The sequence below is a fragment of the Anarhichas minor genome, unplaced genomic scaffold (genome assembly GCF_050575085.1).
Source record: "Anarhichas minor isolate MPS153535 unplaced genomic scaffold, ASM5057508v1 ptg000058l, whole genome shotgun sequence".
NCBI classification, from domain to species: Eukaryota; Metazoa; Chordata; class Actinopteri; order Perciformes; family Anarhichadidae; genus Anarhichas; species Anarhichas minor.
The window spans coordinates 8831712-8852469 of record NW_027466504.1 but is presented as its reverse complement, the minus strand read 5'-3'; the positions used below and the strand labels follow the sequence as shown (position 1 = coordinate 8852469).

Below are 20758 nucleotides of genomic sequence, written 5' to 3'. Positions count from 1 at the left end.
GGCGGTAATGCGCCAATTCATTGTTTTCCAACCGCCAATGAACCTCAAAAAAGAAAGAAAGAAAGGTTGCAAAAAGTCAAAATGGCGACGGCTTTAATCCAAGATGGTGACCGCGTAAACGCTGAACTCGAGGCTTCAAAACGTGAGTCCACAAACCAATGGCTGACGTCACGACGACGAGGTCCACTTCCTGTATTCAGTCCCGGTCTGAACGGAACGGAATGGCGAGGACAACTAGCAAGCGTACACACCTCAAAAGCGACGAACTCTGAACGTAATGAGCGCTAATGTCGGCCAAAAGAATGGCAAGTAAAAGCAAAGACAGCGGTGAAGTTATTAAAAACTACCATAAGCAGGCTTTTGAGTATATATCGAAGGCGCTAAGGATCGACGAACATGACTCAGGTTTGTTTATAGTGTGACATATTTATTGTGTCGCTTGGCAGCTTGTAATTAACACACACTCTTCCCCGTAATGCCAGGAGATAAAGAGGATGCTGTACAGTGGTACAAGAAGGGGATTTCTGTGCTTGAAAGGGGGATTACTGTAGAGATCACGGGACAAGGTAGTATACATGTTTATACATTTGATTGTACACAGTGTAAAATGCTTTAGCCTTATACACCACGTTTTGTTAGCAGGAGAGCAATATGACCGATCAAAGAGACTTCGAGATAAAATGGTCACCAATCTCACCATGGCAAGAGATAGGCTTGCTCTTCTGGGTAAGTGGCATCATGGTCAAGTCTAGACTCATTAGTCATCTGACTCTGGAGAGGGATGCTGAATATGAATACTGTTCCTGCTTCACAGAGGCGACAATGGCATCAAAAAGGAGGAGTAATCCACTGAAGACCTCAAATCATGATCTTCCACAACCAAAGCCTGTGCCCAAAAGCCAGCCTGCAGCGCGAGGCGTGCCCACTAACATCAGGCCCTCCACCTTCGTTAGACCCCCATCCAGATCCACTGATCCAAAGGTGATTTTTAAATGACATTTAGTTGCCCAGTTGTTCGTTATTTAAAGATGTCTGACTCTGATGAAGTGTGTACTGATCTCTGGATATTTTTGTTCCTGCTAAGTTGACCCCACGGGCTGGAAAAGCTATAAATGGAAAACCCACAGCCGTGAAACAGCCCCCAAAGAGGGATATGAAGAACTTCAAGAATGTGGACAGCAAACTGGCCAACTTGATTATGAATGACATTGTTGACCGGTATTTAGAAGTAATGTTATTACAACAATAATAAACCAAATAATTGTAAAAAAAATAACAAACAATTGCTGCAGTTTAATTAGCTTCCTGTGTTCATTGCAGTGGAGCGTCTGTTTCCTTTGAAGACATTGCGGGACAGAACTTGGCCAAGCAAGCACTCCAAGAGATTGTCATTCTCCCTGCCTTAAGACCAGAGGTGATCACTCATTCATATCTTTTCTCAGCTTACTATATTTCTGCCTTTTCAGATTTACATTTAACATTTTTTTAACACGCCATTCAGCTCTTTACCGGCCTGAGAGCTCCGGCACGTGGTTTGCTTTTATTTGGCCCGCCTGGAAATGGGAAAACCATGCTGGTAAGTCAAATGTTCTTTTCAACACAGCACACACATTTGTCCAGGTCAAACTGCCTCAGTATTATGATGTGAAATGCAACCCTGGCTTCCTCTACTAGGCCAAAGCAGTCGCTGCAGAGTCAAACTCCACGTTCTTCAGCATCAGCGCAGCCAGTTTGACGTCTAAATATGTAAGAAAACACTTTTAGTGCTCTTAGTCTGGAGTGGGTCTCCACACTACACTAAACTTAATGTAGGTTTGTTTTTTTAACCTTTCTTGTCTACCGCCGTCACAGGTAGGAGAGGGAGAGAAGCTTGTACGAGCACTGTTTGCAGTTGCCAGAGAATTGCAACCCTCTGTCATCTTTATCGGTTTGTATTACTCTCGTCTATTTATTGACTAAATGTGCCCCAAACACTAATTGTATCTCCAAAATTGCAGTTCATAAATAAACCCCAAATTATTTTACTTATGATTTTCCATTCAGATGAAGTTGACAGCTTGCTCTGTGAAAGGAGGGAGGGAGAACACGAGGCCTCTCGTCGATTAAAAACCGAGTTCCTCATTGAGTTCGATGGGGTAAGAGCAGCCTCTGACATCTGATCACTAACCCGCTCCAGAGCGCTTAAGTCTCTGTTATCTCAGAGAGCTACGCTTTTATTCTCACGACAATGCTTCTTGGTTTCAGGTGCAGTCAGGAGGGGATGACAGGCTGCTCGTAATGGGAGCGACCAACAGGCCTCAGGAGCTCGATGAAGCAGTACTGAGGTACATGCTGCAACTCCGCACGCTGCACAGTTGTTATGCATTTATTTTGTTACAAGCTCACTACAGTTTTCCTCTCCTGTTAATCTTACAGGCGCTTTGCAAAAAGGATTTATGTGGCGTTGCCTGACGCGGAGGTATTTACATCGGAACCATTTTGACAGTTTATTACTATGATCAGTGTCTTTCTTAGCTTTGAAATGCGAATGTTGCATTTTGAAAGTTCATTTATAGATGGGATGTAACTCTCGTTCCTCCAGACAAGACTCACGCTCCTGAAAAACCTTTTGGAAAAGCACGGCAGTCCATTGAGCACAAATGAGCTGTCCTATCTCGCAAAGTGAGTTTGATATTTAAATGCCAATACAGCCTTTCACGGCATTATTTTTCTGTGTATATGCATTAATTCCTTGATATTTGACTTGATAGAAATAGTGCAGGATATTCAGGAAGTGATCTCACGTCGTTAGCCAAAGATGCTGCGCTTGGGCCAATTAGAGGTAAGATGTCCTCCTAACATTATGGTATCGTTGGTGTGTATTTCAGCCTCCGTGACGAGCTAAATCTGCAGCTTTTTTTAATATGAAAATCCTCTCTTACACAGAGTTGGGTCCAGACCAAGTCCGAAGTATGGCTGCTAGTGAGGTATTGCTATATTCACAATACGACAGATATTTCCTTTCTGCCCATTTAAGAACCAGTATGTAACAGTTTGTGTTTGTCTGTATACACAGATGCGTAACATCAAGATGAAAGACTTTGAGGATTCCCTGAAGCGCATTAAGCCCAGTGTTGGCTCAGCGACTCTTACTATGTATACCAAATGGAACAAAGATTTTGGGGACACAACAGCTTTTTGAACTAGATTTGAACTTGTTCAAAAAAAAAAAAAAAAAAAACATTAACTGACGTTGATTTTTACTGTTTCAATCTGTGGGTACGAGATGTCATTAACATAAATGAACAAACCCTTTGCAGCTTATTACAGCTATAATGTGTAAATATGACATTTGGAAACATTTCCTGTTTTTTGGGAAGGCTTTACTAGTTAGATTTATTTTCGAACTGTATTGTTAAACTCCTAAAACACTGTTTTGCTACTTGAAATTGTATTATTTATTCTCAAGAATTGTTTTGCAAAACTACAAGTGATCTTCCTCTTGCCTCAAGAGGGCAGCACGTTTATGCAGATCCTGACATTGCTGCACAGAGCTGGATCATTTTACACACCTGATGTTTTGACATGTTGATGGTATTGATCACCAAGTGCTCTCTGTACATGTGCACATGCAAGTATGATAATTGGGAAAAGATAAAATAATAACTTTAGTGAATTTGTATCATAAAAATGTTTTTTAAAAAATTTATTTCTATTTGTATTCATAGTTTTTAGATAAAACTGCTTTTATTGTCTTTTGAAAGTAGCAGACCTAACGAATTGTTGTGTTTGCTCACTAGAGTTGGAAATGTATTGAGCAGAACTGCAATAGCTTCCTGCTTTCCTCATGCATTAATAAATACAATCATTAAAAGTTTCTCCAGCTTTATTTATTTATCAGGTACTAACTGTAGCATCGTACACAGATAAGTGCTTAACTGCTAGTTTTTTTTTTAAATCCTTTTTTACCACCCAAAGAGCAAACGCATCACATCGCTCTCTTTTAAATAAATCAACAATAATAGCTTAATACAGCTTATTCTACACGTCCTCTCATCTGCAGGTAGATGGTGCTGCAGGTCTGTTTTCACCTGTTTTCCACGGCTCCTTCCTGCAGCTCAAACTCCATTTAGAATCAGCCAGTGTTTTGCCTGCAACCACTGATGTGTGGAATGCAGTTAATTGCCATTAATGAGAGTAAAATCTGTTCTGCCATGTTGAGCGATAGATTGGATTAAGTTTGCAGTTTGGGGGTATGTCAGATTGTTGCACTTTGGAAGCCTCTGGAGTTGTTGACAAGTGAGGTTACATTGTTCAAGACCCCATAACAAGCCACCATCTAATAACAAGGCTACAGACTCGGCTCGGATGTGTCACCAGCTACCAGGGCACGGTTTAGTACATGCTTGTGGTCAGTCTTGGAGCTTTATTTTAGTGCACTCCAAACTCTTCTAATGAAAAGTGGAACATCAATCCCACCTCTCTCCCAAAGGCCCTTCCTTTGGTCAACTGGTGGTGTTGCCTGTGGTTTGTGTGGCCCTGCAGCTGCATCATCTTTCCTTGCAGATGTTTACAGACTCTGCAAATGCAAACATTTTCTGCAATTAATAAAGGTTGTCCTATGAGTTTTGTTTTCCAAACCGCTTGACTTTACCATGAGAATAAATTTAAAAAAGGAGTTCAACATGCAAAACTCTTGCCCCAGAGCTGCAACCACACCCAGGTCTACTCTCTTCTCCTCAGGGGAGAGATGTTGGATGGTGTGTGTGTGTTTTTTAACTTGTCATGACTGAAGAGCTTCTTTCACGATGCCAGACAGGAATGAGAGTGTTAGGGGTCAGGGTTTAGTCATCACCTTTTTTCTCTGTTTGCTCTTCAGTGAGAGCATCCTGCACAGTAAACAAATGGTCTTTATAGCGGACTAGTTGCAAGACCATTTAGTCATGTTATTTTCGCACCTTTCAACTCGCATGTCGGAACATAAACTAAATACCTGCGGGTGGGAAAATGAGCTAATCACTTAGCAACATTCTTACAAGCAATTACTTTAACAATAACCTGTAATTACAGTAGAGAGCAACTATTATATGTACACGATGGGCTTTACGTTTTATTTTCACGCTGACAGAAGACAGCATTATTGAGGTGGTTTGAACCTCGGAGATGATTGACAGCTTCCCTTTTTGGTTGCGTGTCAGACGCCTGCACCTCCACAGTGGCTCATTGATGCTTTGACCACTACATCCACTCAAGGGAAAACAGAAAAGGTGATCATTCGATACCTCCAGTGAAATAGCCCACCCTGTAGAGAGTAGAATAATAGTCAACACAATGAGGACCTCTGACTGACTGAGCAAACAGTGTGAGTGTTTCTTCAAGTGGCCCTTTATGAAAACAGCATGTGGATGGATGGGAGGGTTTTGTTCAAGTGAATGCACGTGTCTCACTTCAAATCTGTTTGGATTATTCTCTGAGTTTGTGATGGTATTAATCATAACCCTGTCATAACTTGTCAATTGCCCAGCCTTACAGTCGTATATTAGCTGCTAAAAGACCGACTGTGTGCAGCAACATGTCTGAGGGTGGCTGTGAGCATGGTTATGTTTAAGAAAGGCCTGATTGTAAATTGTTGAACTGGTGGAAAGGGATTTCCTTAAACATTTTGGATTCGGCCCCTTTATCACCCTTAGTTAGAAGATGTGGTTCAGGGCGTACACAGTGGAAAGCCTTCAGGGCTGAGTGTGTCCATTCTCCAGCACTGGCTGCTACTGTTCCACTGGCCTGCACACCCAATACATAACATCATTTACTGTGAGAGTGTTATCTTTCTCTCTCAGGGGAAGCTTCAAGCCAAGTCTAATCTTGTATCCAATGGCAACATCTGTCCTTTATGAGCAAATTTATTTTCCTTGCTCGCTGTTTATTTATGGTGTGTGTGTGTATCGCTGAGTGTGTGAGGGTGGAAAAAGTGAGGTGTTGGTATATATATATATATATATATATATATATAAGAATGTAGTCTTTTACTAAGAATTTATCTATACATTTGTGGTATTAGCAGGCGCTTAGACTGAGCTACAGGTTACATATTTAAAAATTTAAATAATGATCAGATATGAGACGTGGGAGTATTTGGAAGAACATAAATTACGCCTTACAATTATGCCGTCCACTCAGTTTTAGACACAATGTATGAAAGCTAAAATGAGAGGAACCAAGAGGAGATGTTTGTTTTTGCTGCCTGATTTGTATTTGTGGAAAGAGTTTACAGTAACCACCTGACTCTCTGTTAAATGTTCACTGTAGCGGAATGATAGGTTGTGGTAAGGTCAGTAATAGCCAGCCTTACAACCCAGCAGTCTACTTTGGGACGTCAGCACCATTTTACAAGGTGTAGCGGGAAAAGAGCTTGTGGAAAAGCCACTTTTTAAAAAAATCATTGGAGTATGTAGACGATTGATCAGTAGAGGGAGGAGATTATTTTAAGCCACTGAGGATTTTAGATAAGTGTTAAAAAAAAAAAAAAAAAAACTCTTTAGAGTGAGTTTATCAGTTTATGCATGCCTTAGAGTGAACCCATGTATTTCCTCTCCCACTGCAGCCTACAGACACAAAGCTGTTAAAGGCAGAGATGGACAGAGTGGAGGCATAACTCTGTCATGCCTGCGCATGACAGAGTCATGCCTCCAGCCATTACTCTCAGTAACCTCTGATGTGATAAGGGGTCAAACCCTTATCTTTGACATCAGAGAACTTGTGCAGATGTACTGGACTTGATATTAGTCATTAGTGCAGCTTGTCAAAACACTCTCTAAATAGGTCTGTATTCAGTCTCACATCCAGGTGGCCCTCTGGACAAAACATAAAATAAGAATAATATAAGACACACGTACATCCTACGAGTGTGGACAAATATCCCCCCAAGATGATGCTCAGGATACATATTGGCCCTGGACTGAATACATGTTGAGACGTGGCTTTGATGCAGGGAGTGGCGGAGAGATGATGCTCAGGGGAACGGTGCACTGTCAAGGTGAACTGCAGGCTGCCCCGCGGTGCATTCTTTCAGCTCGTGCGCAGCCAAAATACTTGATGAAAAGTGAAAGTGCAGTGAGGACTGAGCATTATGCTCTGTCTGTCTGTCGTTCCGCTCCTCCCTTGTCCTCCACCTTTTCATCCCTTTGTTGCCCTTCTCTCGGGTCATTCATGTGAGGACAGGAGTGATGGTTCAGCTCCACCTCTGACCTCGGTCAGGTTCACTGTGCAGCAACTAAACAAGAAGCCCAGTCCCATCTCACACTTTGTTAGTATAAACTCCACCCTCGGAGTCCAGGATTAAAAACAACTGATATACAAAAAAGATGACCCGATGATGATGATATTATATATCATGTTGTGAGGTGAACTTCAACTGCACTTCACGTGAACTCACACAGGACAATCATGAATTATCAATGTTTTATAGCTACAACCACTTAAAGCACTAAGGCCAGACTGGGGGACTCCTTTAGCGACCTCAATAGAACATAGAAAGTAAGGTTGTTGATAGATGTGAAATATGACGTGTAATATGAGTTCAATCCACTCAAACCTTTTACATTGTTCATTCCCTCAGTTCGAGTGATCCCCAGTAGATTTCATGTATACCTGTTTATAATGGTCTATTCAACAAACTGTGTTGTCAACAATTTCATTACACATTAGTGTCCATTTGTGCTTGACATCAAAATCGATCAAAAACGTCCTGGTGAAAGGAGCGGGGGGGTTGAGTTTCATCATGATGTTTCAAAGCAGACTGTCCTGCCACACGCCAAGGACCAGGCCTGGAGCTCTTTCTACATCCCTGTGTCCAACAGGATCTCACAGCGTCTCAAATCACACATGGTGGTTTGTTTTGGTAATCTTTACTTTGTGGTACTCTGTGTCACCGCATGCCTCTGTGTGGTAACTTCAAGTGATTAACAAGATTTCATGCAAACATATTGATATTTGGTTTGTGGAATGCACTCTGTAGTTTGTGTCACCAGGAATGGCTGCCATGATAGTAAATCTCACCCCTGTGTCAGTCTCTGTGCTTGAGCCGTGGACTTGAAACTGGACTTGTTGTCTCGGAGGAGTCCACCTTGACCTCTCTCACACCACCTGTAAAACAGAGGTCCTCGTCATTCACAGCATCAGACCACGAGGTGTCCGCTGGGGGATGCGACGGGGAACCGGGTCACCCCGAGTTGTCGTTTTGAAAATCGATCACGTCATCTTTCACAGTGATTCTGGATTCAACTTTGGCACGGTTAACATAGACTGAGTTAAAACTAAACGTTATACATGCAGCATGTGTCATTGAGGATAAACGTGTAAGGGCTGAATCACAGGAAAAGCTGCATCTGAAAACCACCTTTAAACTGATGCCATTTTGACTACCTCATGTGGAAGGATACACAGGAAGAAAACCTGTAAATGACTGCAGTGATTATTAGATCTCGTAGTTGGGGATTTTGATATATCATAGGGTAGCGCAGCACCAAAGGTTATAAAGTGTAATGTGCACCATTGCAGCATCCTGTGTAAATCACTGTGTAATTAAAGTAAAGTGTGAATTAACCTCTGCAATGTGCCCAGTGATACCACTGATAACTGCCATCCGTACTGCAGTAATCCAAGCCTGGCAGCCACAGAGCTTGTTACCACAGTGAGAGGTGCATTTAAAGATCTTGAAAGAGAATTAATAAGCATGAATGAAGAGCATGTGTGTCACAAGTGGCTGCTTTCTGTGATTAAGGATTTTCATAACGCTGAACAACATGTTGTGTGAAAGAGTCGCTTGCAGCGATGCACCTATACTGAGAATTATCAAATAAATCTGCAGCTTCCCTCGACTTTAAGGAGTTCCCAAAATCTTGCACTCTATTAGGCGTCATGCACGCAGGGAGGAAAGGATCACGTTACTACCCTTGATCAGATAAATAAGTGGGCTGATATAACAACAGGGGGCATTATTTATGGGCCTGTGATCCTCAAAGGATGAGTGAATTCATAGTATCCTTCTTCCCTATCCTTTCATTACTCAGATGTATTAGTAAATCATAAATTTGAACTGGATTTCTGCACAGATTGGGATGAGCAATGGTTTTAATTTAGACAGTGAAGGTCAGAAGAGCGTTTATTTGGTCTGTTGGCTCATCTGTTCTATCAGCGGCAGACACTGTTAACATACAATACCATGTGGCTGGTATTTTAAGTGGGAGCCCAGATCTTGCCAGGTGTTCTGCAGATGGGCGTTGGAAGCGCTTCATCTTAAGAGCTTCGTTTTAAGTAAGACCAGGCTTTGGAAAGTTAAACCTTCACATCTGGAAATGAACTAGAGAAAGTAGCTGAACACAATTTGTGTGATCAATAAACAGAAATCAAAATGTATTGGGGTTTCCATGACGCAGCACCATGGAAACTTTGGAAACGTATTCACTTTCCTGCCAAGAGTTACATGAGAACATTTACATCACTTTCTATTATGAATAATTATGTGTCAGAAGTGTTTTGCTGCCCTCCATCCAAAGCCTGCTGGCATATATACTCCAACCCTAACCCTCTGTGACCCTAATGTGAATTACCGCAATGTGTAAAGTGCTTTTTAATAGCATGTCTTGGGTAATTTAGCTGTTTAAGTGCATTCACAATTATATAATCTTCCCGTTCCTCTAAATATTTAGAACTACATCTGAAATTCAGTAATTGATAACCACAAAGGCTTTGAAGGGGCCACATTCACCCAGCGGTCAGAAGGTCAGTTTAAAAATGGTTTTGTTCCTTTTTAATTAGGCTCAAGCAGGCATGAGTCATGGGTCATCAGAGTGTCATCTCTAAGGATAACTAGCTGAGGGAGAGGATAATGGTGCGGCCCACTAACTTTCTGCACAAGGGTGAACTCAGCGACCCTGATGGGGCGTCCGGACAGCTGAGAACATCCATGTTGTTAACGGGGTCACGCTTTTTTAAGGAGATTTGAAATGCTTGTTTGATATGACTTTGATCCTGACTGACAGTTTCGAGAGTGTTTACCCCTTTCTGATCATCTACAGAGGCACCCATGTGTTACAACACATCAGGTTGAGGAACAGGTGGGCTCCATAGAGATCTGCAGTGTGATGGGTTGTCAGTTTCTCAGGCTCCTGCAGCTGTAGCTCCTCAGAGGAGCTAGGTCACTAATCTCCTCACTCCCAAGGAGGCCAGAGGAAAGAACGCCAGCGCACAAACCTTTCAGTCAGACCAAGGAGGCGGATGCAAAAAGCTATCAGTACTCTCTCCACTGTGTCAAGCAGGGCTGCTGGCTACTCTAAGTAAGCATCAGTGGAAGCAGAAGCCACAGCCTGTCAGACATTAAACAGTTGGCCATGCAGAAAGGATGTCAATTACAGATCCTTGGAAATCTCTGAAGGCATGAGTGTGCGCTTTAGTTCTCCTTAGGAAAAGATCCCTGTTTTCTGCATCTGATTTTGACAAAATGTCCCCTCGTGTCAAAACTGATGTGCAGACCCCTTTGGGAATGGTGTGTATTCAACCCTCAATAAGACCTACTTGCATAGGTTACCTGCTTAAACAAACTCTCTGGAGGAGGAATTGCAAACTGGTCACTGGCCCAAATAAATGTTTGCATGTGGTTCAGAGCCAAAGATCTTGAGCCACAAAACCAATCCACATCCCTCATTGGGCTCGACACAGAGCCTGTGTTCACTACTTGCTTTTAAATGCATAGTCAGCATGCCAGACAACAGTGCAGCTCCTTTCTACTGAATATAATAGTTGCAGATAAAACTAATGACACCAAGTGTTATTTTCCTGTGTTGAAGTTCAACAGGACAGCAAAACAAAGGCTCTGTAAAACCATGCAGTTGATTTTAAGTCATTTTAAGCAGTAACCTCTTGCCTTGTAAGGGCAAAGAAATGTTACGGTGCAGGGGGAAGAGGAAAAACAGTCCAGTCTTTGTACTGGTGGTAAAGTCACTGCATGAACTGTGCGCTTCACCGAGGGATGTTTACAAACTTTTCACTTACGAGGCGCATTTCACAAATCTCAGAGCCATAAATCTCTAAAGTGGGTTATCACGCTGTACCAGGTCTTACCCCACATATAAAATCTAATGTTCATATCATCCAAATTATATCTGTTGACTTAATAACTCAAAGGAATGGAGACGTTCCTGTACTTTTTATCTGCAACATCATGCATGTGTTGTATTAAGTGCATCACCTGTAGCTTACGCGGTAACATGAAGAGTTGGGCACACTTCTAAGATCCGATATATTACTCCGAAGGGATTCAAACCCTTTGAGAAGGAGGTGGGAACATACTGTGGGCAGAAGTGGTTTATAGGGTTCTGTTACTGGACCTATGCCATCTTCACCTGCAAGCCAGCCGAATGTCTTCAAAACAGGCATTCTTTTCTTTTTCTTTTTACATTAAATCATCGTATCTACTTGTGTTGAGCTGCTTTGAGCTTTGTATGTTTAGAGGTCATAAGTCCACCAGCCTCGATAGAGGCAACAAATAAAATAGGCCAGATTTTGACAAACCTCCTTGAACAAACTTTGTCACAAATGTTCTCTTGACAACTGTAGGCCAAAGTCTTGCGTCTTTAAATAGCTGTGAACTAAAAGGCAGTATAGAATTTTTTACTGCTGAGAAGGACAAACTTCACCAATATCTTGCAGTAGATTGACCCAAAAAAATGACAGGCAAGCCATTTACCTCCACACTGTGTGGAGCCTTTATAAAAGCAAGTCTCTGTGTGTCTCGTTTAGTGACAGGGAGGGAGAAAGTGTGTAGACCGTTTTAAGCAGATCCTGTATTGGTCTCTTGACCTGGTGAATGTCCTCTGTGAAGAGAGGCTTTGTTGCCCTCAGACAGCTCGCAGCCTTTAACACACACCTCCATAACAGTATCTGTGTCTGTGATTTTCCATTGGGAAAATTGTGAGCTTTTAACCTCACATCCCAGGCTTCGCTCGACAAACTGAAGGAGAGTAATCATCGTAAGCCTAATGATACAGTGCCCCACTATGGCTGCACTGTGACCGCCAAGCTTCACACACACGTGCCAAAGCAGCTAAGCTGTTCTTGATATCATCCTGTAGGATGCAAACAGCTGAGCATTGCACGGTGTATAGTATGTGTTACTGCTTAGTGCCTAGTGAAAATGTGTAAGGATGGATGTTTGCCAGAAACAGAGCATGTTGGGACGACTATGGTCCTGCCTTCACACTCCTTAGCACCTGCTGAATGCAGGTTCCTGTTTGGCCTTTGACCTGTTATCTCAGCAGCAGCATAAGCTCAGTAGCAGCTGTCCGCAACACTGGCGGCACGAGAATCGCTTGCTGCCAGACAGTCTAATCTCCTTACTTTCCCTGTACAATGATGGCATTCCTAACAGCTGCAGGTATGAGGATCATTCATGAAAATTGCATGAACAATGACACCATGACTTCCCATTAGAGACAATCACACTTGTCATGCAGCAAAGACTAGCACCTCAACATCTGTCACTGTGAGTTGTCGTTGCCGTGAGGTTTCTGTACGATGCCCGCCACAAGCATTATCACATTATCCACTGTGACCAGAAGACCCATACCACAGAGGCATCAGAAAACCTCTCAGTCTCTCTGGGCTGCATACACAGGGATCACTGCAGAGCGGAAGCTGGGTCGTGTGGCGTCGCTGGGTGGTGGTGAGCGATGACTGAGTTTAGTGTTTGCAGTTGTGACAGTTGGGTCAGAGGTTCACTTTCCCCTCAGCTCCGTCACTGTCTCCGGACTGGCTTTCAGAGGCTCAAAGCAAAGGTTTGATGAGGAGGACTCGGAAGCACCGAGGCATCTGGCAGCGGCGGCGGCCCTTCCCTCCACATCCTGAGGGCCAGCAGAGCTGCTCTGTGGCGTCCAGAGGAGGAAAACAAGGTGCACACTGTGATCTGAACACAGACTGAGAGGGGGGCGGTTCAGGTTACCCCTTCTGTAGGTTTGTTGCCACAGAGAAGCTCACTGTCAAGAGGAGAAGGGTGGATGAGGGGAGATGTGGTGCAATTGTAAGTTTACACACAACAAAAGGGTTTTAAATCAATAAAATGTAATCAGCATATCTTAGTGAAATCCCCAAACTCTCCTCTAATAAATGATATAATACTGTAAATCATATGGGAGGGTTCAGGTGTTCAGGTGTTCTCACACTGACATCTGAGCACAGTGAATTTGACAGTGCACACATTAGCTCACGCAGTCTTAATTAAACATTATATGATCCTTCTGGCCTTATGTGCTTTTAGCACATGGTTCTACTGCTAAGTCATCACCTGCATGACCCTTTTTTCCAAATGGAAGTGATTAGTTGAAAATAGAACAAGTGTCTGGAGAGGAGGTGCCGGTTAGTGAACAGGACTTGTGCAAAGTACAAAGGGATTTTTTGAATGGTTGGGATGACGTAAATTGTTACCAGAGTGTAAAGCTTGTTCACCAACACTGTTACACGCTGCCTCCGGACGATATAAAGTGACAAGACGTTTCTCCATGTTGGTCTGTAGGGCGTTCATTTGAACAAACAATATTGGTGAAGTTTGGAATAAACATTTTGGGAAATACGCTTAATGGCTTTCTTGCAGAGAGTTAAATGAGAAAATTGATACTGCTCTTATATCTGTACAGTATGAAGCTGCTTCCAGTATTTGTGCTGAGCTAAGCTAAGCTAACTGGCTGCTTGCTTTAAATATTTCCATATTTATTAAAATTATTTTAGTAACCCAAGTTGCCTATATCAATACTTAAGTAGTTGATGGCAAGCTGTGATAAGCTATAACAAATTTGGACATTTCATATACCACAAATGAGTGAATGGCTTCGGTGGTGGGTGTCTTTGTGTGAGACGAGTCTTAAAGGAACCCCCCCCCCCACACACACACACACACACACACCCTAAAAATAATTTACATTAGTGGACTGGCTGACTAGACATTTCCCCTTTAGCTTGGATTTCCACCCAAAATCTCTATCAGCTTAGTTGCTAAGAAAAAGACAGGATTACAGGTGTAATCATTTGGACAGTGAGTGGTGAGGTATTAGTGTCTGCGTCTAAGCTGGATTTAAAATGAACTGAATGGACGTTCCCATTAGTGTAACAAAGTTGTGTCTACTGAAAGCAGAGGAGAGCAGAGCTACTGTGGAGGACAGAGGATTCATGTCTTAGCATCAAAACTCCGGCCATGGAAATAACGTTGAAGGATTTTCCTGTGAAGGTTGTGAATATTCCATGGAGGAATAATAACCTCAGTAATCTGAATACAGACCCCCCTCTGTCCGAACAAGGAGAATCCTTCATTGGAGTCTATCTGTTAGTGTTGGGTAAGTCAACCATCATAATGTCAATGAAACAATAAACAAAAACAACTGTTGTTGCTCATGATTTTAGAGGCCAGTGAACCGCTGACACAGACAGTTTGGTCTGTGTTGGTGGAACTAATGCAGTCGAGGGATTTTGAGTAACACAGACTGAGTAATAAAAAGACAACTGTTATCTAACGAAATAGTAGTACTGCTACTCTCTCTGTTCTATAATTATTAAGTTTTACTTGGTCGTTTAGCAGCTAACACAATGATAGGGGTCAGGAACTAGCAACATATTCTAACACTGTACTCTGCTCAACTTAACTCTACTGCATAAAGCACTACTTTAATGTATTCAAATATGTTATGGTGTACTGCACTCTGTTGACTGTACTTTGCTATACTATCCACTCTATTATACTCTAATCTATTGCTAGTTTGCTACTACATTACACTACACTATACTACACTGAATGCCACTATACTATAGCTATACTAAACTTGAAAACTATGTGGTTATAATTCCAGGTGATACAATAACACTCTACTCTACTATTTTGCATTATGCTATGTTATACTATAGCTATACTTTTTTAATGTAATTCAATATAATATAATACAACATAATATCATAAACCCTTTTCTAAGCTATACTAAAATGTTGGTATGTTTGTACACTCTGATATACTATACAAATCTATTACCATACTATACTATAACTCTAATCTGTTTTACTTTACTATACAATACTCTCCCCGAATTTGCTATTATACTACGCTGTACTTACTCCACACAACTCTACTCTGTTCTACTCTTTTTTCATCTACTCTACTTTACTCTACCAAATGATATGTGGGTCACTAAATATTCCCTGAATGTGCTGCACATTTGCTTCTCTGTAGGATGGCTGTCCTGGTTTGGAAACAGTTTAGTGATGTTTGTCCTGTACAGACAGCGAGCCTCGCTTCAGTCAACAGATTTCCTCACTTTAAATCTTGCCATCTCTGATGCGAGCATCTCCATATTTGGCTACTCCAGAGGGATCCTGGAAATTTTCAATATCTTCAAGGATGATGGGTATTTAATCAACTGGATCTGGACCTGCCAGGTAAAAGCCACATTAAGACAATACTTGATTTTATAGAGTTGAATTTAATAGAATAACTTATTATTTTATTAATATAAATATATATATATATATATTTCCAACCAAATTTTAAATTGCTTTGCCATATACAGCATTAACAATTAGTCAAATTCCAGGAACGCTGGTTGGAAATTACCAAATTAATAAAGTACATTACAGGAATCAATGGAAGTCTTACAGTAAAGTGTGTGTGTGTGTGTGTGTGTGTGTGTGTGTGTGTGTGTGTGTGTGTGTGTGTGTGTGTGTGTGTGTGTGTGTGTGTGTGTAATGGATTATGCTAGTAGCCATGTGGGCTGGAGATTAAATCTATAATAAGATTACCACTGTGGAGGCCTTTAAATGGGGAAACTCTTCGAGCAGCATGGAACCTGTCAAACACGAAACAAATAAGAACTGCAGACACGATTGCATGACTTGATCACATGCTCTTATGTTACTGAACGAATGAGTTGTTGCGCGTAATTTAAGAGAATTTCTAGGTGTTTCTCCTCCCGCAGTCTCAGCTTGAAATTAAATAGTTGTCATACTTCAGCTTGGCATTCGTCCAGGGTATTTTTCTTGCTCAAGGCTAGCTGTGGTGGAAACCGAGAACTTCGTGAGTGAACGAAAACAAGCAGGTGTAACCAGAATACTTTCAGTCTCAGGAGGGTAAACCCCAAAAACCCGGGTGAGAGAGATATTGTAAATCAATGTCTGCTGCTCTTAAGTTTCAGTACAGCCACTGAAATGATCTCATCTCTCAGGCATCCAATCTCAGGTTTCTAGGTGTCGGAGAAATATTGGCATAGCAGCAGTACGCCCCTCTTATTTCACCTTCCCCTGGGAGAGTGTCGGAAGTCAATAAGGGGAAAGTAAGAGGCGACAGAAATAGAGGAGGGAAGAAACAGGAAGGTGAATCAGACAGGCATGTGAGGAGCATTAGCAGATTACTGTATGGAGCATGATGGGACATGAGCAGTTGCAAGCCGTGCCAGATCCCAGTGTTTTTCACCCTGTGGGACAGAACATTATTGAATATGACACCTTTTCATGCTGCAAAGTGGAGTACAGGGAAAGGATTTTCAAAGCAGTGTACAAGGCGTGTTAAAAAAATACTCTGATTTAAAGTCATTACTTTTCTAATACTTGTTCTATGATCCAACATCTTTTCTCGCAAGCCAAGACAGACAGTAGAGGTAAACCTCTGTACTGTGAGGTGATCCGGGAGGATCACATTTCAAGAAGCCACCGTCCTAAATTATTTTTAAAAGTTTAAAATCATACTGATTCAGACTTTGGCAGACCAGTAATCTGCCAAATGTGAGGATGAAAAAAAACGTGATGACTGACAGTAATAGGATTAGGACTAATGAAGATCAAGAGAGGAATCAGTAAGGGACCTTAAGTGATCCATGTCACCTAGAAATGGCACAGCAAGGAGCTGGGTGTCGCACAGTGGGAGACAGACTGAAACACAGTCGCATAATTCCCTTTAAGGAGAGCTGTGATTAAAAGATCATCTTCTCAAACAATGAACTGAATGTTAAAGAGCTTCAAGGTTTAATGCATTGGGCAGACATTGAACTGTTTACTCCACCAGATTTTTTGTAGAAATCAAAGTCGAATCTATTTAACAGCTATAACGAAATTGCCAAATGCTGATCGTGCAGGTTACAAAGCTGGCAGCTCACATCAGAGGAAATGCTCTGGGTCTGGAGCATATTGGCTTAAAGACAGGAAGTGCGTCTCTATCAGTCCAAAGCAAAACAATCTCAACAGACAAAGGGTTGGAACTATTGAGCAGGCAATGGATCTAAGCCCCGAGGCGTCAAAGACCATTCCAGGACATGATTCACTAACCTCTGTCTCGGTTTTCTTCCAGGTAGACGGTTTCTTCACTCTGCTCTTTGGCCTTGCGAGTATCAACACATTGACCGTTATCAGCGTCACCAGATACATCAAGGGATGTCACCCAAACAAAGGTGAGATCTATACTCCCTGAATTTAACTGAGAGAACATAAAGAAAGCTTCAGACCAGCGTCTTTGCCCGCCTCACATTTCAGCAGTTCTTATCTGACGTAAAAGTGAGCTTTTCGGTGCTAATAAAACCTTATTACCGACTTCAGCTGTGGAAATTACTACCACTTGTCTCCAGCAATTTCATTTACATCTCGCCAACATGTCATTAAGTTAGCTTGAGGTGACATTTTCTATTTTCAGGTGTAAGTGATGCTAAAGAATGTCTTAATTATATGGAAATTACGTTGAGCAACTGCCTCTTTTGTCAGCATGGCATAAGAGGTTTCACTGTGTTTGTGGATGATCATAAAATGTGTGGGGTGTTTTTTTTACATTGGTGGTTAAACTATGAACATTGGTGGTACATGTGGGATATCATCAAATGTATTACGTGCCAGAGTGCAGCTGCAACTACTGCAAACAGCAACAGTGATGTAAATCAGAAGAATAGAAAAAATGCTACATGATTTTAGGTCCAATTGAAAATAATTTAGGCCAGGTAAACTTGCAGGAATCCAAGCAACAACACCAGGTAATTCAGCATAACAAAGCTGAGTATCCCACAAAAAAAAAAAAAAATCCTCTGTCACAAACTGTAATGCACCTCTTGTGGTATATTGACATAAGATATGTGAGCGCTGCTTACTTGGTCAACAGAGGTTCTTTTCAGTCGCAGATGTTTGCAAAGGCTGTTAATATAAGAAAAGAACTCATTGTTCAATAAATGTCACAGACATTCATAACAAGTCAAGAATGCTGCATCTTTAAGTGCCTCTCACTTTTTCTGCCCTGCGTTTGCCAAAGTCATAACATTTAACCTTCTCAAACTGCAAACAATCACAATGTCTGTTCAATAACCTGGGAATATTATGTTGTGTGTTTCTGCAGCTTATTGTATCAGCCTTAACACCATTGCCGTATCGCTCATCTGCATTTGGACCGGAGCACTGTTTTGGTCTGTTGCTCCGCTGCTGGGCTGGGGCAGCTACACCGGTCTGTTCTCACACGCTAACCTAACAGAAGTAAGGAGTATACAACTTCATTTTTGAAAACATGGATCTGACCTCTGTGTCTTCTGTTTCTTAGATCGAGGTTATGGCACCTGTGAGGTGGACTGGTCCAAAGCCAATTACTCCACCATCCACAAGTCCTACATAATCTCCATCCTCATCTTCTGCTTTTTCATCCCTGTGATGATCATGCTCTTCTCCTACGTCTCCATTATCAACACAGTGAAAAACACTAATGCCATGTCAGCTGATGGTTTCCTCACCACCCGTCAAAGGAAGGTGGAGAGAGATGTCACAAGGGTAGGACAAACATAGTTTGCTTCTGAGGTTTTTTTATTGGAGAGACTTGATTGGGAAATTAAAATGAGACTCTTTAAAGATCTACTTTAAAGTGCCCCGTCTGTAATAATCCTCCTCTCACGGTAGTCCAATTGTTCCCTCGTGTTCCTCTCCAGATTTCCATTGTAATCTGCACAGCTTTCATCATGGCCTGGTCCCCATATGCAGTGGTGTCTATGTGGTCAGCCTATGGTTTCCAGGTGCCAAGCACAACCAGCATCATCACCCGTCTTTTCGCCAAGTCTGCCAGCTTCTACAACCCGCTCATCTACTTCGGCATGAGCTCCAAGTTTCGCAAGGACGTCTCTGTGCTGCTGCCGTGCACACGAGAGCGCAAGGAGGTGGTGCATCTGCAACACTTTAAAATCATCAAACCCAAGGCTGAGGCCCCGCCCCCACCTGCATTACTTCCTGTCCAGCAGCTGGAGGCGAAATACGCCGCGTCCAATCCTGACAGCGACTCAGGGGTAAACAGCCCTCCTCAGACTCCTCCAACTGACCCACAGGGGGTCTCCCACACTGACCTGCCCTCACACATTGAAACATCAGAGTACTGGTGTGACAGGCTCTGAGGACCAATGCTTGATTAGTATTTTTTGGTCTTACCCGTGTTAATAAACTGTATTTGTAGCCAATGTTATTAAATTATTTTCTGAATCTTATTTCACACTTGTTGAAACAAGAGTTTTCGTCTCCAGCTCTTTTTTTTTGGCGCTCATTCAATTCATTCAATCCATATTGGTAACAGTGACATAAAGTGTGGAGCAACGTATAACTGCTTTACCTGAATCTTCTCTGAATATCTCCAGCTGATGGGATGTGCAGTCATTAGTGAGACAGATGTAAGATAACATCTGGAAACACTGAACTGCCCTCAGCTCAACTGAAGCATGAGATGGCACAAAATTCTACAATTCCTCCCATTGCCTCTGAGGGCACTCATGCCATCAGATCTCCCATATATATTCATCGTTCCCTGATAAATGCCAGACTTTACTTTGTCCACCGGCCTACAATTGTGTCATTTTACATCTCCATTCTCTGAAGCATCCTGTTTGTTGATCCAGAAATCTTAAATCTCTACTGTTCCGTGGGTGTGGTGGATGTATTTCTGCAGACAAGCTCTCTAACTCATGGCACTGTTGAAAGAGAAATGAATCACCCTGAAACAACACCTGATCTGTTTTTTTTCTAGCAACATCAAGGCAATTATCTACTTGAGCCATGAAGGCTTAATCTTTAAAAAAAGAAAGAAAACAAAAGTTCCTGAGGGGGTTTCGGCTTTTCTGCAAATACCATAATCACACGCACGATGAGCTCTTTTACAGCAGACCTAAAACCTTTAAATCAAAATGGTAATCGGTTTCAACATAAACATCCACATAGTGTATAATAGCAGCAGCTTGTGTGCCAATCTGCATTGACTAACAGTGTGTGTGTGTGTGTCTGTCTGTGTGTGGGGGGTTGGGGGGCTGTGGGGGTGCACATTTACTGTAGACCACAGCAGCAGACAAAAGTCACAAACCCCAAAGTGACAGTGGATGTGACTTGAAGCGTCTGTTTCTCAAACAGGTGTTTATTGGTCTACTTGGTGGAGGAGGAGAGATTACAGAGGGTCGGCGGTTCGATCCCCGGCTCCGGCTCTGCTAGTCGCATGTCGATGTGTCCTTGAGCAAGACACTTAACCCCAAAATTGCTCCCTAGCTGTGCCTACGGTGTAGAAATGTGATAGAATCTGAATTGTAAGTTGCTTTGGATAAAAGCGTCTGCTAAATGACTGTAATGTAATGTAATGTAATGATGGGATGAGTGAGTTGCAGTACATATAACCAGAATAATTGCTCGGTTTTCTACCCTTAACATAACAGACAACATGCAGCTTAAAGTGCCAACAGAAAGCAAATCCATTGCGTGGGCATGCTGC

The 20758-nt window shown here is 42.1% G+C and overlaps 2 protein-coding genes across 4 annotated transcripts; both read left to right on the top strand.

Moving 5' to 3' along the window:
* The first annotated feature begins 66 nt into the window (after positions 1-66).
* spast (spastin) lies at positions 67-3856 on the top strand. 3 transcript variants are annotated; one of them, XM_076077030.1, is made up of 16 exons: positions 67-405; positions 483-566; positions 643-726; positions 815-981; positions 1085-1218; positions 1321-1414; positions 1502-1576; positions 1675-1746; positions 1852-1927; positions 2044-2135; positions 2245-2324; positions 2416-2458; positions 2582-2661; positions 2751-2821; positions 2926-2966; positions 3056-3856. In XM_076077030.1, the coding sequence occupies exons 1-16, from the start codon at positions 288-290 to the stop codon at positions 3179-3181; spliced, it is 1437 nt and encodes a 478-aa protein (XP_075933145.1). In that variant the 5' UTR covers positions 67-287; the 3' UTR covers positions 3182-3856. The 3 variants fall into 3 exon arrangements, with proteins under 3 accessions (XP_075933145.1, XP_075933144.1, XP_075933146.1); XM_076077029.1 differs by having other exon boundaries at positions 640-726; XM_076077031.1 differs by lacking the exons at positions 2751-2821; positions 2926-2966; positions 3056-3856 and having other exon boundaries at positions 640-726; positions 2545-2661.
* Positions 3857-14218: 10362 nt separating this feature from the next.
* On the top strand, positions 14219-19406 carry LOC142933246 (opsin-5-like). Its single transcript, XM_076077398.1, has 6 exons — positions 14219-14357; positions 15242-15447; positions 17348-17447; positions 18374-18478; positions 18572-18795; positions 18951-19406. The coding sequence occupies exons 1-6, from the start codon at positions 14219-14221 to the stop codon at positions 19404-19406; spliced, it is 1230 nt and encodes a 409-aa protein (XP_075933513.1).
* Positions 19407-20758: the final 1352 nt, after the last annotated feature.